The sequence below is a fragment of the Chenopodium album genome, chromosome 12 (assembly GCF_948465745.1).
Source record: "Chenopodium album chromosome 12, dcCheAlbu1.1, whole genome shotgun sequence".
NCBI lineage: Eukaryota > Viridiplantae > Streptophyta > Magnoliopsida > Caryophyllales > Amaranthaceae > Chenopodium > Chenopodium album.
Window position 1 is genome coordinate 2745423 of NC_137845.1, and position 23728 is coordinate 2769150.

The 23728-nt window shown below is 34.3% G+C and overlaps 2 protein-coding genes across 2 annotated transcripts; both read left to right on the forward strand.

Moving 5' to 3' along the window:
* The first annotated feature begins 242 nt into the window (after positions 1 to 242).
* LOC145570024 (oxysterol-binding protein-related protein 3C-like) lies at positions 243 to 7131 on the forward strand. Its single transcript, XM_081629007.1, has 11 exons — positions 243 to 535; positions 758 to 851; positions 1352 to 1468; positions 1580 to 1652; positions 1734 to 1852; positions 1996 to 2117; positions 3879 to 4055; positions 4709 to 4853; positions 5535 to 5713; positions 6096 to 6343; positions 6666 to 7131. Exons 1-10 carry the CDS (start codon positions 444 to 446, stop codon positions 6340 to 6342), a joined length of 1365 nt encoding a protein of 454 aa, XP_081485133.1. The 5' UTR covers positions 243 to 443; the 3' UTR covers position 6343; positions 6666 to 7131.
* Positions 7132 to 17991: 10860 nt separating this feature from the next.
* On the forward strand, positions 17992 to 23108 carry LOC145570025 (telomere repeat-binding protein 2-like). The gene is made up of 10 exons (XM_081629008.1): positions 17992 to 18267; positions 19045 to 19230; positions 19332 to 20172; positions 20257 to 20391; positions 20536 to 20598; positions 20693 to 20772; positions 21039 to 21280; positions 21431 to 21736; positions 21834 to 21897; positions 22357 to 23108. The coding sequence occupies exons 2-10, from the start codon at positions 19153 to 19155 to the stop codon at positions 22528 to 22530; spliced, it is 1983 nt and encodes a 660-aa protein (XP_081485134.1). The 5' UTR covers positions 17992 to 18267; positions 19045 to 19152; the 3' UTR covers positions 22531 to 23108.
* The last annotated feature ends 620 nt before the right edge of the window (positions 23109 to 23728 follow it).

The following is a 23728-nucleotide window of genomic DNA, read 5'->3' on the forward strand; positions in this document are numbered from 1 at the left end:
ACCAGAAATTGACCCGAAAATTGATCCTCAAAATTGACACGACTTGAACTTAACCCGAAATGCCAATTCGAAACTTGAATTTGCCGACCCAACCCAAACCCAAGTCTAATATTTGTTGACCCGAAATTGATCCGACCTAAACGAGCCGTTTGCCAGGTCAAATTATTACGGAGTACTAGTACTCGAAGGTTTCTTAAAAAAGTAATAATAAGTCTAAACACACCCAAATATTTGCTGTTAATCACTACTATCCCATCCTCCTCCAGACTAATCTTCCATATGAATATACTTTTACAATAATGTTTCCCTCTCTATATATACTCATCATTCTTTCTCACTCTTTCGATCCCAAAATTTATTCTTTTTCGAATTGATCCAATTTTTTAAATTAGGGTTTTCCTATTTCAATCTTAATTTGATCACTTATTCTAATTCAATCAAACATGCCGAGCCCCAAAAAAAAGATGGGATTTTTCTCTTCGATGACTTCCAGCTTATCTATGTTCAGTAACGCCATGCATAGATCTGTCAATGGGTACTTAATTTTTTTTTCTCTCTCCTCTTTTCGTCGCTTTTTTGCCAATTTGTGTCTGTAATTCGGCGCTTTTTTAAAGCAATTTTATGAATTCTATGTGTTTTAAACGGTGTTGGAAGTTGGGGTTGATTGCAATTTATGAATTGATCAAGTATCTTTATTTATGATTATTGATTTATGCTCAATCTTTTAAGTACTGTATGAAATTTATGTGATCTCTAGGTTTATAGGCTATGAAAATCTGGAAGTCGTAAATCCTGAGGGAGGTAAGGATGATGCTGAAGAAGAAGCACATAAAGGAAGATGGAAGCAAGAGGTGTGTATCTTTTGCTAACTCATCCTATTGAATTTTTCTAAATTTGACTTTTTGTATACATTGTTTCGGAATTTCCATTATACTAAGCAGAATGGTAGAGCTTCAATTGAGCAAAAAGTTAGCTTGGGTGCCTTAACTTTGATTTTTCATTTCTTTTTGGACATAATCATTGGAATTGTGTATGATGAGATTGCTTAATTCTCATGTTGTTCTCCCTTAACTTCAAAATAAGGTAACTTCATAATAAAATCTTTCTAGTATATATTGCCAATTATACATGTCAGCTTTTGCATATAGTTTCCACGTAACAATGAATAGCTACTTCGAAGTTATTTGGTTTTTGGATTATTTTAATGTTGAACCTCATCACTAGAAATCTTGGAGGGCAGAATTTCAAAGATCTTTGCCTTCTGTGCGCTGGCTTTCAGGAGTGCTCATACAAATCAGTATGTACGTGCTATTTTATGCTTACCTTATTTGCTGACTTTCTGCACTTGCAGGAGAGAGATAGCTACTGGAGAATGATGCAGAAGTACATTGGGTCTGACGTAACGTCAATGGTAACTCTGCCAGTTATAATCTTCGAGCCTATGACTATGCTTCAGAAAATGGCAGAGGTTTGTGCTGTCTCTTATTTATCATTGATGTGTGTGGAGTAATGTTTGTTCTGAATTACATGTAGATGTAGTGATTGTTTTAATGCTGGAAATGGTGTATTGTGTTAACAGTTAATGGAGTACAGCCACCTGTTAAATCAGGCTGATGAATGTGAAGATCCTTATATGCAATTGGTTTATAGTGGTGAGCAAACTCTCTTATTTGAATCTGAGGCAAATTTCATGTATCATCTAATATGAATTCTATTCATGTCTTGGTTTGCAGCATCCTGGGCAATATCTGTGTACTACGCTTTTCAGCGCACCTGGAAGCCTTTTAATCCCATTCTTGGTGAAACCTATGAAATGGTCAATCATAATGGGATGACCTTTATTTCAGAGCAGGTCTGTTTGTCTTTGAACTTCTTTTTAATCCAACACATGTCTGTAGCTTCTTTTGGATCAGGGCTTTGACATACACCTAGAAAATTTCTCTTTCTAATTTATCTAGCAATTTTACTATGTTTTGCACTTTCTGTATATATTAGGTGAGTCATCATCCCCCTATGAGTGCTGGACATTGTGAGAATGAGCATTTTACGTACGATGTGACATCAAAGCTGAAGACAAAATTTTTAGGCAACTCCGTAGATGTTTACCCCGTTGGCAGGTAAGGATTACTATTTTGTTGATGGTACCACCAAATTTCTTACAGTCTTGGTGAGTTGGTGATTAGATTTGCACTTAATATATGCAGTGTGAACTTTACCTAGCTTCTTTTTTTTTTTTTTTTTCGTGTTGCGTTACCTTTTCAAGATTGCACAAAAAATAGGTTTTGGAAAAATACTGGTTGGGAATTGTGGTGGCCCCTTGTACTTGGTAGTAATCATCACCTATAAATGAAAATTGTATGAGAGTCTTGCTCCTACCTACCTTCAATAATTTCTTTGATAGATTACATAAACTAGACAACATCATATATATATTTATATTAGTATCATGATATCATAGTAATCGCCAATAATTTTTTATTCTTCCTCAATCATTTGAAGGATTCAAGAGGGTTCGAGCAACTTTCCAAATATAGCATTCTTGATATCCTGATCAACTTGGTTGAACTTTTATTGCCTCGGAATTTTTTTCAACCTAAGAAACCTTGCCATCTTCTTCAAATTGTTCTTTGGTGGTAGGTATACCACTTCATCCAATTCAGTTTTCACACAAGACTTGTTGAAGAGATTGGCTTCGGTTACATTTTCCTTTATAAGTTGGGTTTGGGTTGTAATGAGATGACTTTTCATCTTCTTTGGTTGAAGGTGAGGGATACATTGTGGATGTAGGGATTGACAATTGAGATTTTTGAAAAACTTAAAGGAAGGAGTGGAGATCTACAGAATATTTTAAGGTTGAAATTAAAATGAGAGGCATGATTTGGAGGAAGTGTAAAGAAGCAATGTGGTGAGGTAGGAAAAAGAGATGTAAAAAAAATTGGGAAGTTTAAAACGTTTAAACCTTCACTAACTCTCTAAGATACTTGCTCAAAGTTTTCAACTGTATTGGATTCCTTATTTTTGACATTCATGCCTAAAGTAGATGCATATGGTCCCTTTGAAGAATTTCTGATGATATGTATCTAAATCAAATTAATTTATTCGATGAAAGTTTTTTCAGAGTTTTATGTTAGTTCTTTAACTTTTAACTGGAAAAATATAGATATGAACTCACATTAGTGAACGTGAGGCAAGTGCAATAGGAAAAGGAAATTAAAACAACTCCAATAAACTAGCACCAAACTTGGATTAATGAAACAAGTCAAAAAACAATGTTTTTCATCCACAAAAGTAATAACGGGGTTACTAAGTCACTATCACCAACAGACAACAGTACAACTCTCTTTTTGCATTGAAACTTGTGTAGAAGCTCATAAGGCTGGCATAAACCCTTATTAGCATCATGTTTGCGTCACTAGTTAGAGAGCACAAAAGCATCAGGGAACTGAGAATGGTTGTGCTGGCTCAGTGTGGAAGTAGTGGTTGCTTTCTTCTTGGCTAATTCTGGGGCTATTTTTCTGGCCTTTTAATGAACAGAGAAAAGTTAGCTAGCTTGATGATTGTGCTTCCCTCTTGATATTTATTTTGGGATGTAGGAGTCATGCCCTAGCATGATCAGTAAGCAATCAGAAACCAACATGTAACACTAGCTCCTTAGACCCAAGGCTCTCATTTTGTGTTATTACCTCCGTCCAAAGTGGGAGTTCTGCCATGGTCAGATATATCTCATGTATGTATCTTGATTCTAGGCACACTTATTGTCATGTGAACTAGTGCTGTGGGGAAGTATCTAATCTGAATGTTAGTTTTAGCTTACTCGTTTATTTTCCCCCTGATAGTTATATTGTTAAACTGTTTAATTGTGGTTTTCTCAAATGCAGGACGCGTGTCACTCTGAAAAAAAGTGGTGTAGTGTTGGATCTGGTCCCGCCTCCTACTAAAGTTCATAATCTAATATTCGGCCGGACCTGGGTGGATTCACCTGGTGAGATGATAATGACCAATTTAACCACTGGAGATAAAGCTGTGCTGTATTTTCAACCGTGTGGTTGGTTTGGGTATGTAGTTAATTTTGTTTTTTTAATAGCAAAATTTGTATTTCAGATAACGATGCCACTGCGTGTATTCACTGCTTGATTTTGTTTTTTATTTTGTCTCTCTTTGTTTGACATTCAAGACCATTACCCCCAATGTCTAATAATGCTTCCAAGTGTCTAAAAGACAATTGATTGGCCTTTTAGTTTCTCAGCAAATAGGTAGATGACTGTATCGTAAGGCATTTGGCTTAGTCCATTGCAGTCCGAAGTTTAATGTTTTTTGGCTCATTAACACCACTAAAAAATAGGAATATTCAGTGTTTGCTTGTATGCATCTCCAAAGTCTTTATGTTAGCCCTAAGTCCTTCCAGAGTACTCTTGTTACTTGTACTTACTGTTTCTACTTCAATTCTAATCTGAAAGCTCTTTACTGTTCTTCCCTATTTCGGTTTAGAATAGCTTAGATGAGTATTTGACATGGCATGTCTATTTTTGCCAGTTTATGTGTCACAAATCTGGGAAGTGGCAACTCAGTATTCAAGTCCTTAAGGCTTGAAGACTTTTTTATTGCCTCTGAACTCCTTGTTCTCTTTGAGATTGATATTCCCCCCCCCCCCCCCCCCCCCCCCCCACATTGTCTATCCCGGCTTATTTGAGCTTGTATTTCCTTGTAGGGCTGGTCGATATGAGGTGGATGGCTATGTATATGATGCTAATGAGGAGCCTAAAATATTGATGACCGGCAAATGGAATAAGTCAATGAGCTATCAACCATGTGATCTGGAAGGGGAACCACTACCTGGCACAGAAATGAAAGAGGTTCATATCTAAGATACTTTGTTTATCTCTGACATGTCTTTATGGCTTGCTGCATTCAGTGAAATTCACTGAGCGTATTCCGCATGGAATTAGACATGTTGACTGGCTTATTCTTAAGCCTTTTTACTGTTCAAATGTGTCAGTTATGGTGTTACTTTCAACTTTCCTAGCTTAATTCTGTGCATATGTGAGTGTAGTGGATTTATTATAGTCTCTGCAATGCAATAACAAAAGATGCAAAACTTAATTTTCATCACTAAAAGGATTCTACTTAAGTCTCTATAACAGTAGGAAAGTTGGTTAATCCTGTTAACTACACTTTTAAATAAAGCCAATTTAAAAGTGATGAAAATTAAGCACATATATATAGAAAAGAAAAAAAAAAAAAAAAACTCACAGAAATAGTCTTATATTGGTTAAACAGTGTTGCACAAATATTGCTGAATAATATGTCTGAACTTATTTTACCCGAGCTTATATTGTCTTAAACTTTTTCTGTATGGGCTTGTCCAAACTTTTCTGAAATTATCCAAGCTTATTTTGTATGAAAATAGTTATCATAAGGTGAATAAACATGGCCTAGTAGACTATGTGCCTTTACGTGACCTTCAAGCTCTTCTAGATTTGGTTTCGGTTTTTACACCCTCCTCATGCCTGTTATATATGTTTACCATTTTGTAGGCTTGGCATCTTGCAGATACTCCGAAAAACGACAAATATCAATATACCTACTTTGCCCACAAGATAAACAGTTTTGATACAGCCCCCAAGAAGTTATTGGCATCAGATTCACGTTTACGTCCTGATAGATATGCTCTTGAGATGGGTGATTTGTCCAAGTCTGGTGCTGAAAAGAGCAGGTTCTCTTCTGTCCCACTATATTTTTAGGCTGTATGTCATTATGTTATTTTTAGGCTGTTGGTTGATGAGTATGTCATTATGTCACATATATGATTAGTGCCTGTTCATTCTACTTTCTTTGCTCCACAAGAAATTTGACAATTACTATTTTTAGATGCTCTAGACATAATCTACACACTTCCTTTTCAAGTAAAAAATATTGTTGCTTTGCCTATTCTCTCCGCTGCAATTATTTTTGTAACTTTCCGCAACACCTTCCTGTACTTGTGCCTCAACACAATGAGAGATCTATGTACCTGTTCCAAGGCAGAATAAATTTTGTGCTGTTAATTGTGTCCTTGTACGGTTGTACCTGATGGTGTTGATTTATTCCTGTTTCAGTTTGGAGGAGAGGCAGAGAGCAGAAAAGAGAAACCGAGAAACCAAGGGTGACAATTTCACTCCCAGATGGTTCGATTTGACTGAAGATGTTGCAACCACCCCCTGGGGTGATATGGAGATTTACAAGTACAATGGTAAATACACTGAGCATAGGGCAGCTATAGATAGCTCCGATATTGTTGAACTAGAAGATGTGAAAACCAAGGAGTTCAACCCTTGGCAGTATAACGATTTATCTGGTGAATGAGGTAAAGTTTTTCCCACCCCATTAAATGTCTAATGATAATTGCCCCTCTAAAGATTGCCGTCTAGTTTAGCCTGGCCCTTACCTCATGCTAAAAGAACCTAATCCAAAATCAAGCCTTTACCCAAGTCATGTTAACTACACAGGTGGCCAGTGAGAATTATAACATTTATAAATCAGTCATACTTGAGGTAACACATCACTTAGTTTCGCCAAAATCAACTATAGCCATGAAGTGTTGTCATACTTGATAAGTTTTCAAAACAGGGTAAAAGGGGCTTCATCTTGCTTGGCTACTTTATAACCTGATCTTTTTTTGTTTGCAGAAATTCTTTGCATCATTGTCTCAACTGCAAATTATAGGAATGGCATATGAAGTTACCCAAAGGATGATACAATCTCTCCAGCTACTATCTGGCAACCTCATCAATGCTAGCAGCAGTAGATAGAAATATGTATCCTGCATTAAATTGTATAAACTCATTATTGTGAAGATGATTTCTTCGAACAGAATCAATAGTGCTCCCTGATTAAGCTGGATGTATGTTTTTTACCTTTTTCATTTAAAGTACTAGTAGTTAGCTAGTGTTTTTTACCATCTCATTTGCATATTACTATTTGTTTGATTTCTGTATTCATAGTTGACAGAATTATCTGTTTATTGAAGAATTACATACAAGGCTTATAGTCTTTGGCTTTATGAAGCAACTAGTGGAAGAATTCCTTGTTTAACACTTGGTATTATAATGGCATGTCTTCATGTACTGATCTTTACCTCGGCGATGGTTTTATTCATATCTAGCTTCAAATGCTTACCAACTAATTAGTTATATCACCACACTTCATATGCTTAACATGGAAAATCGATTCCATTCCAAGTCATTTGAAGCCTTCTAGAGTTGGAGCTGTTTTGATGAAGTTATTTTAAAGGGTATGCCAGTAAACGAAATCTAAGAAAGTACTCTTGGTCTCAAGAGCTTCTTCTTTTGATAGTAATACTCTATATCTGTATGAAACATGTGATAGGTTGGCATAGTTTAAAGAGCCCAAGAACTTTTTTGGTACAATGTTATTAACTTTAACCATGTTATTGACCTTATGTATGACTATGATTTATAATGCTTGTATATTACTCCGTAATACTCGTACGTAATACGGAGTATGTTCACATGAAAGAATATTCAACCACACTTACTGAATTCTATTAATTTCTATGGTATTGAAGAACGTCATAAAGGGTAATTGAGATTTTAAAATTCATAGAAATCAAGAAGTTTGGATAAGTTATTTTGAAATAAGATAATTACAGTTAGGAATTAGTTGAATTTCATAGATTAGAAAAGATGAAGCGGTTGCTCTAGTTATGGGTCAAGAAGCAATAGCCGACACGTAGAATCAGAAACTGAAAAAGTCAAACAAGATAAATTAGAAATCTGTTGTCTTGACTTTCAAGAATGTCGCTTTGACGTCAAGTTATGTGTTCTTTACTGTTTCGTATTCTTTACTCTTTTCTCAACCTTCTGTTTCTGCCTCTCTGCCCTTATAATTCTACCTTCCATCATCTTTTCTAGTGGTACTGCTAGATTACTCCGTATTAATAGATTATTACTCCGTATAAGAGAATAATTATGGACAAATTAAAAACCAGGGACGACATCAGTCTAGGAAAACACAATATATTATGGATGTATAAAAAAGATGTTTGTGTATTTAGAAAAATATGTTTATTTTCAAGTATTGTGTGATGTGTGTCAGATATGAATAAGTTAAATGACCCTATTCAAAACATTAACGCTATCAAATCAATAAAGTAAAAATCATGTTCTATTTGGTTTGATACTTAACTCAATAGGGCTAATTTTGTGTATTGCATTATAAATCTATTTTGTTCTTTCTACTCTGTAATTGAATATTTTACCTCTTTTTGTTGAAATGCTCTATGTTATTTGGTTATGGTGCTACCGTTATCTAAGACATGATTATATGTACTACTCTGTAATATGGTAAAGTACGGACTTATTTTCCGTAGCACCTTAACCAAGGTTAGTTTGTTGTCCCTAAACCCCGACTCGTTGGCCGGTTAGCAAGACCCCGTGCTAGATCGTTAGATTATCCCATAATCCAACAAATAGAAATAGTATCCTCCTTTTCCAGATTTCTTGGGCTTTCTCTTCCTCTCACCAGCTAGGAAATGGGTGGCTATGATCTAATTTCCCGTTGGAAAATACAGTAACATATCTATCTCCATTATTTTTATATATTTGTTGCAGATCATGCTCAGCAATCATGTGAATGGCATACTACTTGACAGAACATCTAGTTTGATATCCCAATAAATTTTTAATTTTATCTTAAAAGTGGTAATTAGAGTAAAAAAGACACGTTTTTAACTGAAACTTGTTAATGTTAATGTCCTGTCCACATTGTCTCTTTGTGGGGAAACTAAGAGCCAACTCAGGTATTTTTAATTTAATTTAAGGTGATACAAAATATGGAGTAATTTAATTAGGATGAAATCCTATTTGTGTTACATTCGAAGCTATTTCTGCTAGTACTAGTATTAAAAGAATCCAAATTTAACCCATATTTAAATTATAAATAATCTTAACTCGTGATATATGATATTGTTTCACACTTTTTGGTGATCTGTGATTAAGAATAAAAGACAAAACACATAAACTTAACAATTATTTTGTGAAATTGAATCTTCTTTTACATTAATAGTAACTTAATTCTCACACATAACCATGTGTGTCTCGGTGTCTCACTACGTATTTCATGCATCATATTTTTATTTAAATATAAACATCAATATCTTGTCTATTTATCTTATTGAAACTAATAAAAAAAAGTTAGAATATGTCTTGAATCTGTTAAGAGGTTCATAAATGTCGAATATACGACATCAACCATCCGAACAAAATTAGAGTTGAATCTAGCGCTAGTGGTCCGATCATATTCTAAAATCATCCACCGTCAAGAATAGTACAGTACGTCTAAATGAAGCAGCCACTACCCACGTGATAATATGTAAATATGTCCATGAAGCTAGGAAGAATAATTATGGAAGAGAGTGATGATATTATAAATTATAAGTATGGATTTTATAATTATAAATTGTAGACTTCGACATATAATATGGTCCCGACATATTCAACTACGATCATTAGATTATAGCTAAGCTTCGTAAATAATGTCAACTAATTAATTGGTGGCTATTTTGACAATATTCAACTACAAAATATTGAGTTGAGAGTTATTAATTGAAATGTTTGACAAAATCTAATTATAGGCTGAAAACTAGTTAAGTTTTCTTTACTAAAATATTAAAAATGATGGTAATTAATTTATACTACGTAAATGTGATCAAATTAAAGTTGTTGCCAGCTTATCATAAGTGTTCAAGTAGTTTACCTCCTAATGTTACTTAATTTAAGGATAAATTCAAAAATTTAATGGTTAACCACTTTGATCTACCAATTAAGTGACTAGTTGCCAAGTTGGTCATACTTTAATCCGTGTGACGTGTGACTATTTAGTAAATCTTTTTTATTTATTTTTTATTTTTAGTAAATCATTTAACTTGTCTAATTGACCCTTATTAAAAGTATGACTTCATTTTTAAAAAGGAAAAAGATATATGCAGTCCTTGCACCGATTTACTCGTAAATTGTCGATAAATTCCCAACTTAATACTAAAAAAGCAAGTATATTAAATACTTATATACAACCCTAAAAAAAATGATAAAATAAATAAACTTGAAGGTGGTGGAACAATTGAAACTCGCAGGGAAGATGTATAATTTTAAGTGACTAGCTCGAATTAATGTTTAAATGATCGTTGTTGACCCTAATTGTTGTATGATCTTTCTAGTTTCTACTTCGTTCCTACCTTCTACAATTTCAAATTCAGCTAATGTTCAATTGCTAGGTGGGATTTGTGGAGTTTGATGTTCAACAATACTTCCATTTGTACTTCTATAATTTATTATAGTGTATATCAAATGTTATAACAACACCGTTACATATCTCTACAATCGGGAATTAGGACACGTTCTCTTCAGCTTAATTTCAGTTTAATTCAGTTTATAATTTTCTTATCTCATAAACAATTCGGTTCAGTTTAGTAAATCAGAACAGACCCTTAGTAATCTTGAATACTTGAAATGTTATTCCATTGACCACTGACCCAATTGTAGTTCAATAGTTGGTTTATTGCTACTCCATGTTAGTAACAATTGAATGCTAGTTATTCTCTTGATTTGTTTGATCAATTGGTTTTATTATATGTTATTGATAAAAATGCAGGGCTAGATTTAAATTAAGCTAAGTTATTAAATCTTACTACGAGTAGTAATTAAAGTCAAATGTAAAGAGGTCAATGAATACATTAATATTTTAGTCTATATGGAGTAATGGAGTACGTACCATATAAATATTGAAGGCATATACACAAATTAATTAATCACCATAATCTTTATGTGTATAGTACTAAGATATCATGTAAATCCCAGTGGTCACTGGTCAGCGAAAGGTAGCTGAAATAAATTGATATTGACCCATTTTTAGTTTTTTACCAAACCTTGAAACCCATGTTCATCTACTCGCAATAGTGCAATACCATAATACATACAAGTACAAAGCAATTCGTACTTCAACTTTGACAAAGAAAATAAGAAATAATAATAGTGGAGTAATATCTTATCCATAAACGGCTCATTACTTTCATTTATTTTCTTTTTTCATTCCATTTGTTTTAGATCGCTTGCAACACTATGAGGTATTCTGTATTCGAATAAGGTTGTTTGTTGACACACGAATTTAACAAATAACAATCAATACCTTTAAGGCTTTAACCAACGAAAAAGTATACAAATTAATATATTGCAATTATATGGTAAGTACAAAGCAATTCGTACTTCATGGTGAGTTTGTACATAATTGCTCTGTAGTTGTATGTATTATGGTATTGCAATATATTACTCTATTGTTGTTCTTTTTTTTTTTCTTCTTACATATGGAGTTTGTGGTGATTTGCAATTAAAAGAATATTACAAACAAATGGATAATGATGAAGAGATCCAATCTTTTTTCTCTTTTAAGAAGTACCAAATTTTTGGTTTAGTTCAAAATAAAAATCATAAAAAAATACTACGTATAAAATCATGGACCAAAAAAATGAAGTAGAAAAATCCCATGTAGAAACTATAATACGGTACGTAAAATTGTGAAAGTATCAAAAAAAAACGGCATCGTGATGGATGTGGTGCATTGTCTAGTTATCCATTACCCAACTAGCCACGTAAGAGAAAGAAATTAAAAATGCCAGTTTTTATTTATTTATTTTTAATACTACCAAACTACCAAGGGTCTTCATATCCAATATTCCAATACCACCCATAATTTAATCAATGTCATCTTCTATTGATTCCGGACACGTGTAGGTCTTTCTAATGTGCACATACTTCGTAATATGTTTAGCAGTAATATTTTGAAGAGTTGGGGGTTGGGTTTAAAGATTAGAAAATTATAGATGAATAAAGAATATGGGGGAGATCCTATATATATTCCATCTTAAACTATTCTCTTTTTTAAATCTTTTCATTCTTTGGCAGGACAAAATATTTTTGTACAAAACACGTATTCATCATGTATCTCTTCTAAAACAAAATCATTTTTCCAATTAATTTGTTGTTTTCGTAATATTTAATTTGGTTTAGTATTCACAAAGTTGATCGCAGTAAAAAGAGTTTTAGTTGTAATTTAAAAGAGTTTACTCGGCATATAAGATTGCAACTACAACTACAACCTCTTCCGGTCTTAGTTCCTTTTCTACTTTGTAAATTAATTGTGTTTAGCTCATGAAAAAAAAAAAATACCCTTCAAATTTTCAATGTTAAATTATATTAATATATGTTTGACTGCATGATTAAACTCAAGATCAACATAAATTTTTTTTAATTTTTTTGCCCCCAAAAGAAGTTACAACACATCCTCTCGATCTCATTAAGAATACTAGTAGGAAGTTTGAAGCATTGCATCGCATAAGAAGGAATGGCTTGCGCAATAGACTTGATAAGAATCTCTCTACCTGTTTGAGAAAGAAAACCCTCCTTCCACCCTTTCAACTCAACATAAATTATTACAGTATGAATTATAGTATATGTTCAGGTAATTAAGTGTTGATAAAAAAAAGTCAAGTAAATAGAATACACTGTGAATTTTTTTTCATTTACAAACTTGCATCATTTTATTAAATGAAGAGTATTAGATTTGACTTTATTATGTACTGCCTGAATATAAGGGTGCTTTTTTAGTTGATCAATTTTTGCTCATTTACAAGTTACAACTATCTAGATATAATATGGTGTGTTTTGTTTACCTTAAAAAAAAAAATAAAAAAAAATAATAAAAAAAAAAATTTATGGTCAATCAAAATTAGTTTCAATCAATTAGGTGTCATAAATAAACGTGAAAATCTCTAGAATTAATAATAATAATTTAAGACAAGTTGGATAAATTCATGTGTCTATAAAAACAAAGGATAAATTCGTGTGAATACTGAATAGAAAACAACCTAAGGCTACTAAGGGTGGGTTTATTAATTTATTCACCCGAAAGCTAGTAAGGACCTGTTCTCTTCGGCTTAATTTTAGTTCACTTGATTTCCTAATTTTCTTATCTCGTAAACACTTTAGTTCACTTCATCTCAGCTCATTACAGTAAATCAGAATAACCCCTAATTAAGGGTGGCTAGGAAGATTAAAGTGTATATAGACTATAGAGCAAATACGTACTTTGAACTCTATAAAGTATAAAATCATATCACAACACATAATAATAATAATAATAATAATAATAATAATAATAATAATAATAATAATAATAATAATAATAATAATAATAATAATAATAATAATAGCTGTGTTTGGGGAAAAACTGAAAGCTGAAAATTAAAGCAGATTGTGTTAGCTGATTTTAACTAACTGATTATATTAATTGATTTGACTAACTTATTTTGTTATTTGATTGTATACAGGTGTTTGGTAAATAGTAGATTGCTTAAAGTTGGTTGATTATGTGAAATGACCAATAAGTTAATTGTTAGGTAGGTAGTTCATATAGGATTTTAAATTAAATGGGGGAATAAGTGTCATTTCACTATAAGAATTGAAAAAGCTAATTGAAAAAGTTTTTTGAAAAAGAACTTATTTAGTGGAATAAGCTTTTTAAATAATCTTCCCATCAAATACCTTGAATTAGCTTATTTAATAGTCAATAATTTAATGTTGGTCAAATAAACTAATTTTATTCAAATAAGCTAGTTATCAAATACACCCAGTAACAATAATAATAATAATAATTAGAGAGACTTTTGATGTATGTCTTCAGGCTTGGTATTTAGATGACGGCACGATTATTGGAGACACTTTGGTGGTGGGGCAAGTTCTGCAGTTGATTATGGAGGAAGGACCTCGTTCTGGGTTATGTCTTAACGTGGAAAAAACTGAAGTTTTCTGGCCTACGGAAGACCCTCGAAGCTGGCTGGTGGGTGTCTTTCCGCCTAATATTGCTCGACCTTTGCGTGGTGTTAGGTTGCTTGGAGGTCCCGCTAGTTCCGATTCTGGTTTCAGTGGTGAGCTTGTGATGCAGAGGGTGACCAAGACCATTGCCCTTATGGATAAAGTCGCTATGCTAGATGATCCTCAGTGTGAATTGTTGTTACTTAGGGCATGTACTGGAGTTTCAAAACTCTACTTTGCATTACGTACTTGTCCTCCTAGTACTTTTGAGGTAGCTCAGCGCACTTTTGATGGAGCTCTTCGATCTTCCTTGGAGCGTATTGTTACCGCTTCGGGGCCTGGGTTTGGTGATTGGCAGTGGCGGCTTGCCACCTTACCATTTGCGTTTGGAGGGCTTGGTGTTTATTCTGCAGGTGATGTTCGTCACTATGCTTTTCTTGCTTCTCGGTTGCAGTCTGCTGGGTTGCAGACACAACTTCTTCGGCATTCTGGCATTGTTGGTCTTGGACGAGCCTTTGAGGATGCGTTGTGTCTGTTTAATGGAACAGTGGAGTCTGACATTTTGAGTAATCCGAGTGAGGTCGCTGCCCCTAAACTCATGAAGAAATTGGCAGATATGTATTTCACAAAGATTACCGCTTCTGCAGAATCTGCTTATTCTTTAACTCCTCGACAATCAGCATTGTGGAAATCTCAGCAGGGTGATCACACCTCTGCTTGGCTTCGGGCGGTTCCTATTTCGGGGTTGGGTCAGACGATGAACGCCAAGACTTATCGATGTGTGTTGTCCTATCGGTTGGGTGTTCCATTGTTCTCTATCTCCACGTCGTGCTCTGCTTGTTCGAGGGTTTTTGCTGGAGATATTTTCGGTGATCACGCGGTGTCTTGTGCTGGTATTGTGGGTATTAAACATCGGCATAATGTTGTTCGGGATACCCTTGTTGATGTTTGTTATCGTTCTGGGATTTCAGCGAGAAAAGAGGTTGACATTGGGTTGGCTGGAGGGAACGACGAGGCCCTCAGACCTGCGGATGTGTTACTTTATTCATGGGATCGTGGTCGCGATGTCTGTGTTGATTTGACAGGGTCTTCTCCTTTGACACAGTCAGGGCTATCTGACTTTATTCCTGGGCGGGTTGTGGCTGATGCTGCTCATCGGAAGCGGGTTAAGTATGAAGCTCGATGTCAGGCTATTGGATATGGTTTCATACCCTTCTCCTTTTCTTCGCTTGGGGAATTAGAGAAGGAGGCTGTTGCGTTACTGAAGCGGATTCAGAGGTTCTCGACGACGCAAGACATTGGGGCTCGTGCTGCAGCTCATATCTTCACTAGGGTAGGTTTTGCTATAGCTAGAGGAGTGGGGGCCCAGATTGTATCTCGGCTTCCCACTAATTTATTGTAGGTTGTATGACTTTTGTTTTTGAGATATAATAATAATAATATGGGATAATAACAATAATAATAATAATAATAATAATATTATCCGTCCGTATTTCATCTTGTCTACAAGAAGTTTACGGGATAATATGGAGATTGAGAAAGACCAATGTGTGGTCAATGGTGATTACTTATTGGTACTTTTGCCATGTAAGGATGTCTACGTGGCAATCAAATTTGAATTTGCAGCCACAAAATAAGTGCTTCGATTTCGTGACCAAAATGTCATCCCCTACTTCCATCATCATTATTATTATCGTTACTTCATTTTATTTATTTATTTTTTTATTATATATATATATAAATATATATATATATATATATATATATATATATATATATATATATATATATATATATATATATATATATATATATATATACACGAGTATATTTTAGCATCACCAGCAAATATGCACATGGAAGTAGATGGGGAGAGGATAAAATAAATATAAAAATCCACTAACAAAAGAGGATAAAAATCTTAGATCTGGCTTCATTATATATTCATTCACATATGATCAATTAATGAATGATATGATGATCCGTTTCATCAAGACACACTTCTTTGTCAATCTTTGAGATTTAGAATGATTTCAATTTGATTATAAAAATTAATTAAATTATTGTCTAATTATGTAAGCAATATACTTGTACATCTTGCTTAGCTTGGCAACGCAAGCTTGTGATCCAATTGGGGGCATTAAAGTGGTGGAACAAACGGAAGTTTAAGAGCATCTGTGTTAGGTATGGGCAGTAGCACATTCAACATATGATTGAAACTTAGCTACTGGCTAACACTTGTAATACCGTAGGGCAGATTCAGTCTTCCATATTTTTCTCAAAAAATATACTAGTACATCTTAACAAGGAAGTATCATTGTCTTAAATAATATCCTAATTTTTATTTATTTACCGAGATTAAAGTTATTACACATAATAAACAATTTCAATATGGAGTAATTAATTCACAAAAAAAATCTTTTTTTTTAATGGAGCATGAATATGATTTTATTTTGAGTGCTAGGATACAAAAAATAATTTAGAAGCACATATGGAGTATAAGTATATTGATAAAGTAATATTTATATTTGCGAGAAAATCTTGAAATACATTTATATTTGTGTTTGATATTATGAGAAAACAATCTCAACTACAATTGATGATTTATCTCATACGAAATACAATTGTTATAAAGTTGTCATGTTTATTAACGCACAATACTCAATCGTTTAACAATCGGAGTAGTACGTAGCCTTATTTTAAGATAGAGAAAATTGCATGAACTTGCAAGTTGCATTTGCAGGGGTTACGAAAATACTTCTTTAAGAGCCAAAGTCTATCTGGAACAATAAGAATAAGATCGCACGTTTTCCTCATTTCCATGCTCAAATAATGCTATTGTACTTCGTTTGTGCATGTTACGAAATACTAGGATACATTTCATCATCATTTTTTCATACTCTAAAATAAAAAACTTGTTTTTTATATCATGTCCCTACGATAAACTAAAGTATATGCCATTATGTACAAACTCAATTTATCATTTATACTCGATTTGTTTTGTTAATTATGTTTTACATTTCATACCCAATACACAAGATTACTAAATATTGTATCATTGTAATAGTGACAACAATATTATGACCAATATTTTTTTTTTTTTAAAAAAAAAATCGACTAATTTCTTGATTCATCTAAATTTCACTTAATAATTAACTTAATTGAAATTATTACCCCTTATTGACTCTTATCTTATCTAAATTTATTGACTCTTATCTTATCTCATTATGTTAACCATTGGATAAACAAATATTGTATCATTGTGTTCTCCTTTTTCTTTCATAGTTTAGTGTTACTTTTTTACTATGCATTTCTCTAATTTTTTCAAAATGAGTTCATGCATGTAGGTTTAAATAGGTGAATATAACACAAGTTAAGTAAAACTGTTATACATAAATTACAAGTATCAAAATAAAGAACCAACTAATTTTGAACTAACAATAATGATGATGACCATAAATCTCAATTTTCTTTGTGACATAATGACATTACGCTAAGCAACTCAATACCTAATTAAATATCTCTTATTAACAATCAATTGTTACTTGTCCATTAATCAAGTTGCATTGCATTGCATTGTTGCTTTGCTTTATTAGGAAACCACTAATTAATTAGCTAAAAGTTTGTTAGTTGAAACAATCAATTCACATGAACCATAATTTATTCAAAACACAATTTAGATCTTTCATATTTTAATTTAGTAACTCCCAAGAATTCTAATATCCTATAACACAACACTTGCAAGTCATCAATTTTTTTTTCATAAAATGTAAAGCCTCCCATCCAAATTTAGAGGGATATATAATACGAATATACCTAAAATAGGAAAAAAAATATTAAAAAAATGCAAAATGCACCATCACCCAATAAATAAAAAAGAATGAAATTCCTTCTCTTCGTGACCCAACGTTTTTCTCGAAGGTATGGGCCAATCATACCCACAAGATTAAACCACACTTGACACGTGTCAAAATCATAAGAGGGTAAGAAAACAATTGGTGGGGTCAGCCAAAATTGGAATAACCATTCCTAAAGCTAGTTTAAAAGAGGTAACAGGGAGTAACCGGTGAGTGGGTAACTTTTAACCGGACAAAGTGGTAAAGGGGGTCAATGGTATAAGATCAGGGGTTTAAGCAAAAAGGTTGGGTGGTTTTCAGAGGGTTTTGGCGATCAAGCATTCTTGATATATAGATAAAGGAGAGAGAAACCCACTATTTTTTTAGAGAGAGAATTTTACCATCAAATTTTTTTAAAGAAAATAAAGAAGCTAATCATGGATAGAAATTGGAAAACGTGAAGGATTTTCTAGAATTTTCTTAGTTTTCTCCGAACAAATTCCAAATCTTACACCCACCTAAATTTTCTGGGCTTTACAGCAAACCGCAGAGAATTTGAAGTTTTAAAGGTGAGAGATTTGTAAATTTCTTTGTTACCCATCAAATGTTTGTACAATTGGTTGGTGTATTTTTTTTTTTTTTTTGGTGATTTTTTTCTTCATATAATTCATTTGGTTTTCAGGGTTTAATTGGGGGTTTGGGGTTTGATTTAGGGAATTCTGGTTACAATCGGTTCGATCTGAGGCAATGCAGATTTTCTGGGTTTTGAATTTGATTTTATGTTGAAGATCTGGGTTTTCTTTGAAAGTTATGATCTTTATAGTAATTTCCAAGGTTGAAAATTCCTATTTTTTTTCAAAAAATTTGGTGGTAAAATCGTGGGTTTTAGGGTTTTTATCAAAAAAATGGCTTGAATTTTGCTTTTCATTCTCCCAAGGGTTTTAGATCATCAATTATATACGGAGTAGTAATTTTTTACTTTTTTTTTTTTTCAGTTGATTTTTGATGAAAAATAATTCATGGGTATAATCGAACAATTTGTCGTATAATAATTTTTAGCATAATATTGGTCATGTATATTACTTTCTTAGGATGTTGCTATAATTTAAGGTTTTGCTGATTTGGATGATGAAATATGTTGCTAGCTACTTCCTGATTGATCATGAAAATTGCGTTTTGAATTGGGCTAACTTGATTATGATCATCAGTCAATCAAGTTGGTGGGTCCTAATGAAATATGAATTTTGAATCTTTTTCTTTGATAGTTTGAATGATCATTTTTGTGATGTGTTTTGGAATTTTCTGTTTACATTTTTGTGATGTTAATCGACTCTTTTGTGAAACAGAATTTATAGAATTGGCCTTGGGTCTTGATTGATTTTCGACGCGATTCGGTTGGGTTGGTGCTGATATTAGCATTGAATTGAAGACTCCTCTGGTATGTTCTCCGCGATATGTTGCAGAAGAGGTTAGATTACGGATTCAGTGGATATCAGGTGCCTTTCATCCCTAGAGCTGCGAGGTCTTCTAGGGTAAATTCACTTCCTTTCTACTATCTGTTGTATTAATATGCTGCACCCTTTGATCCCCTTCACGAACGCTGAGATTTTATCTATATAAACTCGAATTTCAGAAGAGACGCCCGATTCGTGAGAAAGCTGTAGCTGTAGACAATCAATTGTGTGCGTTTGATTTATTGGCTACTGTAGCTGGGAAATTACTCGAGGGAGAGAGTTCTCAGAATTTGCCAATCGAGAAAGACCAGCTGGGCGATGTTCAAGATGTCGTTATGCAGGAACAAGATGAGGGCACTCTGTGCCTGAAAGATGAGCATTGTACTAAAGGCAGCAATGAAGTTGCATCTCTTAATTTGGAGCTTGGATTACAGGTACAGGATCAAGGTTGCAATGTGAAGGAAAATTCTGGTCCTCAGAATGATTTTTCTCCAGCCCCGGCCTCTGTGATCACTTCGTCTCATTGTACAGAGAAGGATGAATTTCTTGTTAAGATGGATACGAACGATGACAAGAGTGATTTCTGTAGCCTTTCCAGGAACATAGAGGGTTTCAACCCTGGTCACACCGATTCTTGTGCTCCTAATGTGAATGAATCTATGGAAGAACATGATGGCAAAGGAGACGTATTGTCTGGCAACGGGCTTGATATGCACTGTTCTGAGGATCCTGAATTTTTCGATGGGATTTCTCCTGCAGTTGCCTGCTCAGATTGTAGTATCAAACTGTCTTTAGGCGTGGATCACTACTCTTGTGGTTCACTTTCCCCTTGTAGGGATAATAATGTAAAAGTAGTTACTAGAGATGATGACGAAAATTCTTCCGAGTGTACTCAACCTAGCACAATGAAACCTGCTAGGTTGCCTGCTCGTATAGGTGACCGTAGAATAAGGAAGCTGTTGGCATCCAAGCATTGGAGATTAGCTTCAAAAGTTAAGGATGGAGATCATTCCGATACTGGTAACTTAATTCTCCTTTAAAGTTATTTATTTCTCTAGCATCATTTGACTGCTTGAAGGCTGATGGTATTTGTTAAATTTGCAGGATTACGCTGCATTTACCGCAGCAGGAGGACTGGTTATAAGCGTCCGAGATCTCAGAGGATCTATCCTTTTAAGAAGAGGAAGTTCTATCACTATAGCTCATTATTGAATTCTGATGTGGATGATGGATGTAAAGGTGTGTATGATGTTCTTGATAGGCCATTTGAAACTGTCTGTGCTTTCAGTGCAGTCAGGAATAGAGTTGTGGCCTCTGTTATTTGTGTTGTTTATTATGCATTAATGTGTCTCAAATTGCTGCTAATTATACGTTGTCTTGTAGGTAATGGTTCTTCATCATGTGTTGCTGGCCAGAGCGCCTCCTTTGCATCTGGGGAATCCCACGGTATGTCATCAATCGATGGAGCAATTCATATAGAATTGACTGAGCATTGCATTTAGAGAGTTTATTTATGTGAAATGCTGTTCATTTTCCTCAGTGAAGCTGAGGATCAAGTCCTTTAGAGTGCCGGAGCTTTTTATTGAGATGCCTGAGACAGCTACTGTTGGTTCTCTTAAGGTAAATTGATTTTGTATTGTGTTTATTTGTAACTGGTGTTGTCTTGAAATTATTTTGCCCGAGTTTGATCTTCCCTTTTGCATATGCAAGTGTTAGGGCCTGTTTGCCTTTAGCTTACTGAGATGGGAAATACTTGTGGGATATCAGATGTTTCGATTCATGGGTCTTACCCTGTGTATTTCAACTTAAGCAAACTCTTATTGATTCATGTAGTTGATGATGGAATGAAAGTTGGACCTAACATTTTTTTTTTCCTCTGTTTCCAGAGAACGGTAATGGAAGCTGTGACTGCCTTACTTGGCGGTGGACTGCGTGTTGGGGTGCGCCTTCAAGGAAAAAAGATTAGAGATGATAATAGAACACTTGTGCAGTCTGGTATATGCCATGATGATAAAGTAGAATCTTTGGGTTTCACCCTGGAGCCAAACCCTTCACATATCAGCACATCTGTTTCTTCCAAGGATAATTCTCTACTGCTTTCTACTGATTTACCTCAGCCTGTATCAAGGTAAGCTGTTGGGTTTTTGTTGTTGTTGTTACAGGTTGCAGAATTATGTGGAATACTCCATATACTAGTGTGCTTTTGGGTAGCTATCTATGGTTCTTAGGTTCTGGATATAGGTTTGACAGGCTTCTACGCCTTGTGTTCTCTATTCAGATGTCCTACGTTGAGTGCTAATAATCAAGGAGCTTCTCATGATCATCCTGTGACGAATTTGGGAAATTTTGTAGAAAGTGATCATGATTCGGCACCCTCACCTGCTGAAATCACAGCAGAGAAAGGGTCAGTTGATTCTCAGGCTCTAGTTGCCCTCCCCGAGGGTACTCCACAAGCATTGGCCGTTGTTCCATCACACCAAAAATCTAAGCGATCTGAGATGGCACAACGTAGAATTCGTCGACCTTTCTCTGTAACCGAAGTTGAGTCATTAGTCCAAGCGGTGGAGAAGCTTGGCACTGGAAGGTATGTTTTTTCCTTTTACTTCCTAAAATTCCTTCTTACCTCAAAACTCTATAAAATTGCAATTATTAATTAATTTTGCGATTGGGATTGTCATTAGGTGGCGGGATGTTAAACTAAGAGCTTTTGATAACGTGAAGCATCGAACCTACGTTGATTTGAAGGTAATAAATTTCTTGCCAAGCTATAGAATCATCTCGCTGGTTATTTACCTTGTTTTGATTAGTCTTGTTTGGTACTTCACTCTATCTATCTGGACCCACGTAGTTTATTGTTTATACTCTTCAACAGTCGGTACTCGGTACAACAAATTGTTGCGTGTATTAACAATCAAATCATTGGGATGTCTAATATAATTATATACTAGTATAATCTTTTATTTGCCGCAAGGAATCTTTGGTGGTTTCCTCCACAAGACTTAATGCCTTTTCCCCCTAACAAACTAATGAGTAATGACACTGAACAATTATGTGATCATATAATATGAAACAAGTGAGATCAATACATCATCTGTTGCTTTTGTTAAATGATAAAGATATGCTGTTTGTTTTTCATTAATTTATGCGCTTTTGTGGTGACTCACGTGACGAAAGGCTTATCGGGTTTTTTTGGGTAAAAATCAGGATAAGTGGAAAACATTGGTGCACACGGCAAGAATATCCCCTCAACAAAGGAGGGGAGAGCCTGTTCCTCAGGAGCTGCTGGACAGGGTGTTAGCTGCCCATTCTTACTGGTCTCAACAGCAAGCTAAGCAACAGCTCAAACAACAACCATCCGATGCTTGCCTCCTCCTTTGAAACAGTCAAGAACATGGGAGGTTACTGGTGGTGGATATTGTGGATTTTTATAAATATATAGAAATGATCAAACATATATTTCAGTTTAGATATGGTATGTCCAGATTTTAATTTTCTCTTCTGACTTTATGTTTATGATGATGATGATAATGGGTTGTGATGTAAAAAGTAGTGACTGGGGGAGGAGTGAGATTGAAGCGGGAGGTGTTCCGTAGGAAATTCATGTAATTGATCTAAGGCTCATTTGCCACGACCCCATCTCCGTGGTTGGAGAGAGGGGGATCGCTTGGCGCTTGTAAATGGTTGACGAAATAAGGGCTATGCTAACGGAATTCATTTGCACTCCATTTCCTCACCTCTTTTCCGAATTTGGAGGTGTTTTTATTCAATTCTAGGGAAATAGGGATAGTTGGTTGTAGGAGTAGTTTTAGATGATTCACTTGTTTTTAATTGATCTTGGAATTCTATTGTAGCTGGTCTTACGTTGTTGCTATTGGCTGTTATGCTTAAGGCTCACTTCACATGTAAGGTTGATGTAATTGAACATTCACTTCAAATGTAATTGATTTCATTTCTTATTTAGATGAAAGAATTCTTATTCACCATCACTTGAGTATATCTTACACACATCTTTTAACTTCTCTACTTCAAAGTATCTAACACGCAAATATGGAAAATGTCGTACTCTTGGCGGTCACCAATTATCGAAAAGACTTTATGATCAATGTGGTTGTAAGCTCATACGGAGGAGTAGTAATTACGAAAACTCCGTAATTAGCGTCTACATTAGTATACCATTTATGGTGTAAATTGCAGGAGAAGCGAATATAGCAGAAAAGAAACAGACAAGAAGTGCCGAGATCCTTTAAAATGAAGAATTGGAAATCTGGGGAAATATTTAGGTAAGAAAAGAAGAAAGTAGAGTGCTTTAAAAGGCAGTGTACCTAAAATCATAGGACTTTCTGGCCTAACACTTGACAACAGTAGGTAACAAGGTTGGGCAACCTGGGTTAGTTACTTAATACTCTTTATATCTTAACAAATTTCACACGTGCTTCCACGTGCTACTCTGTTAAAGACCCACAATCTCATTACCTAAGCAATTATTATAGCACAGCCTAATTATATTTTTAATTCATACAAGTATTATACAATTATACGTATGTTAGTGCAATAAATAATAATAATATAAATATAA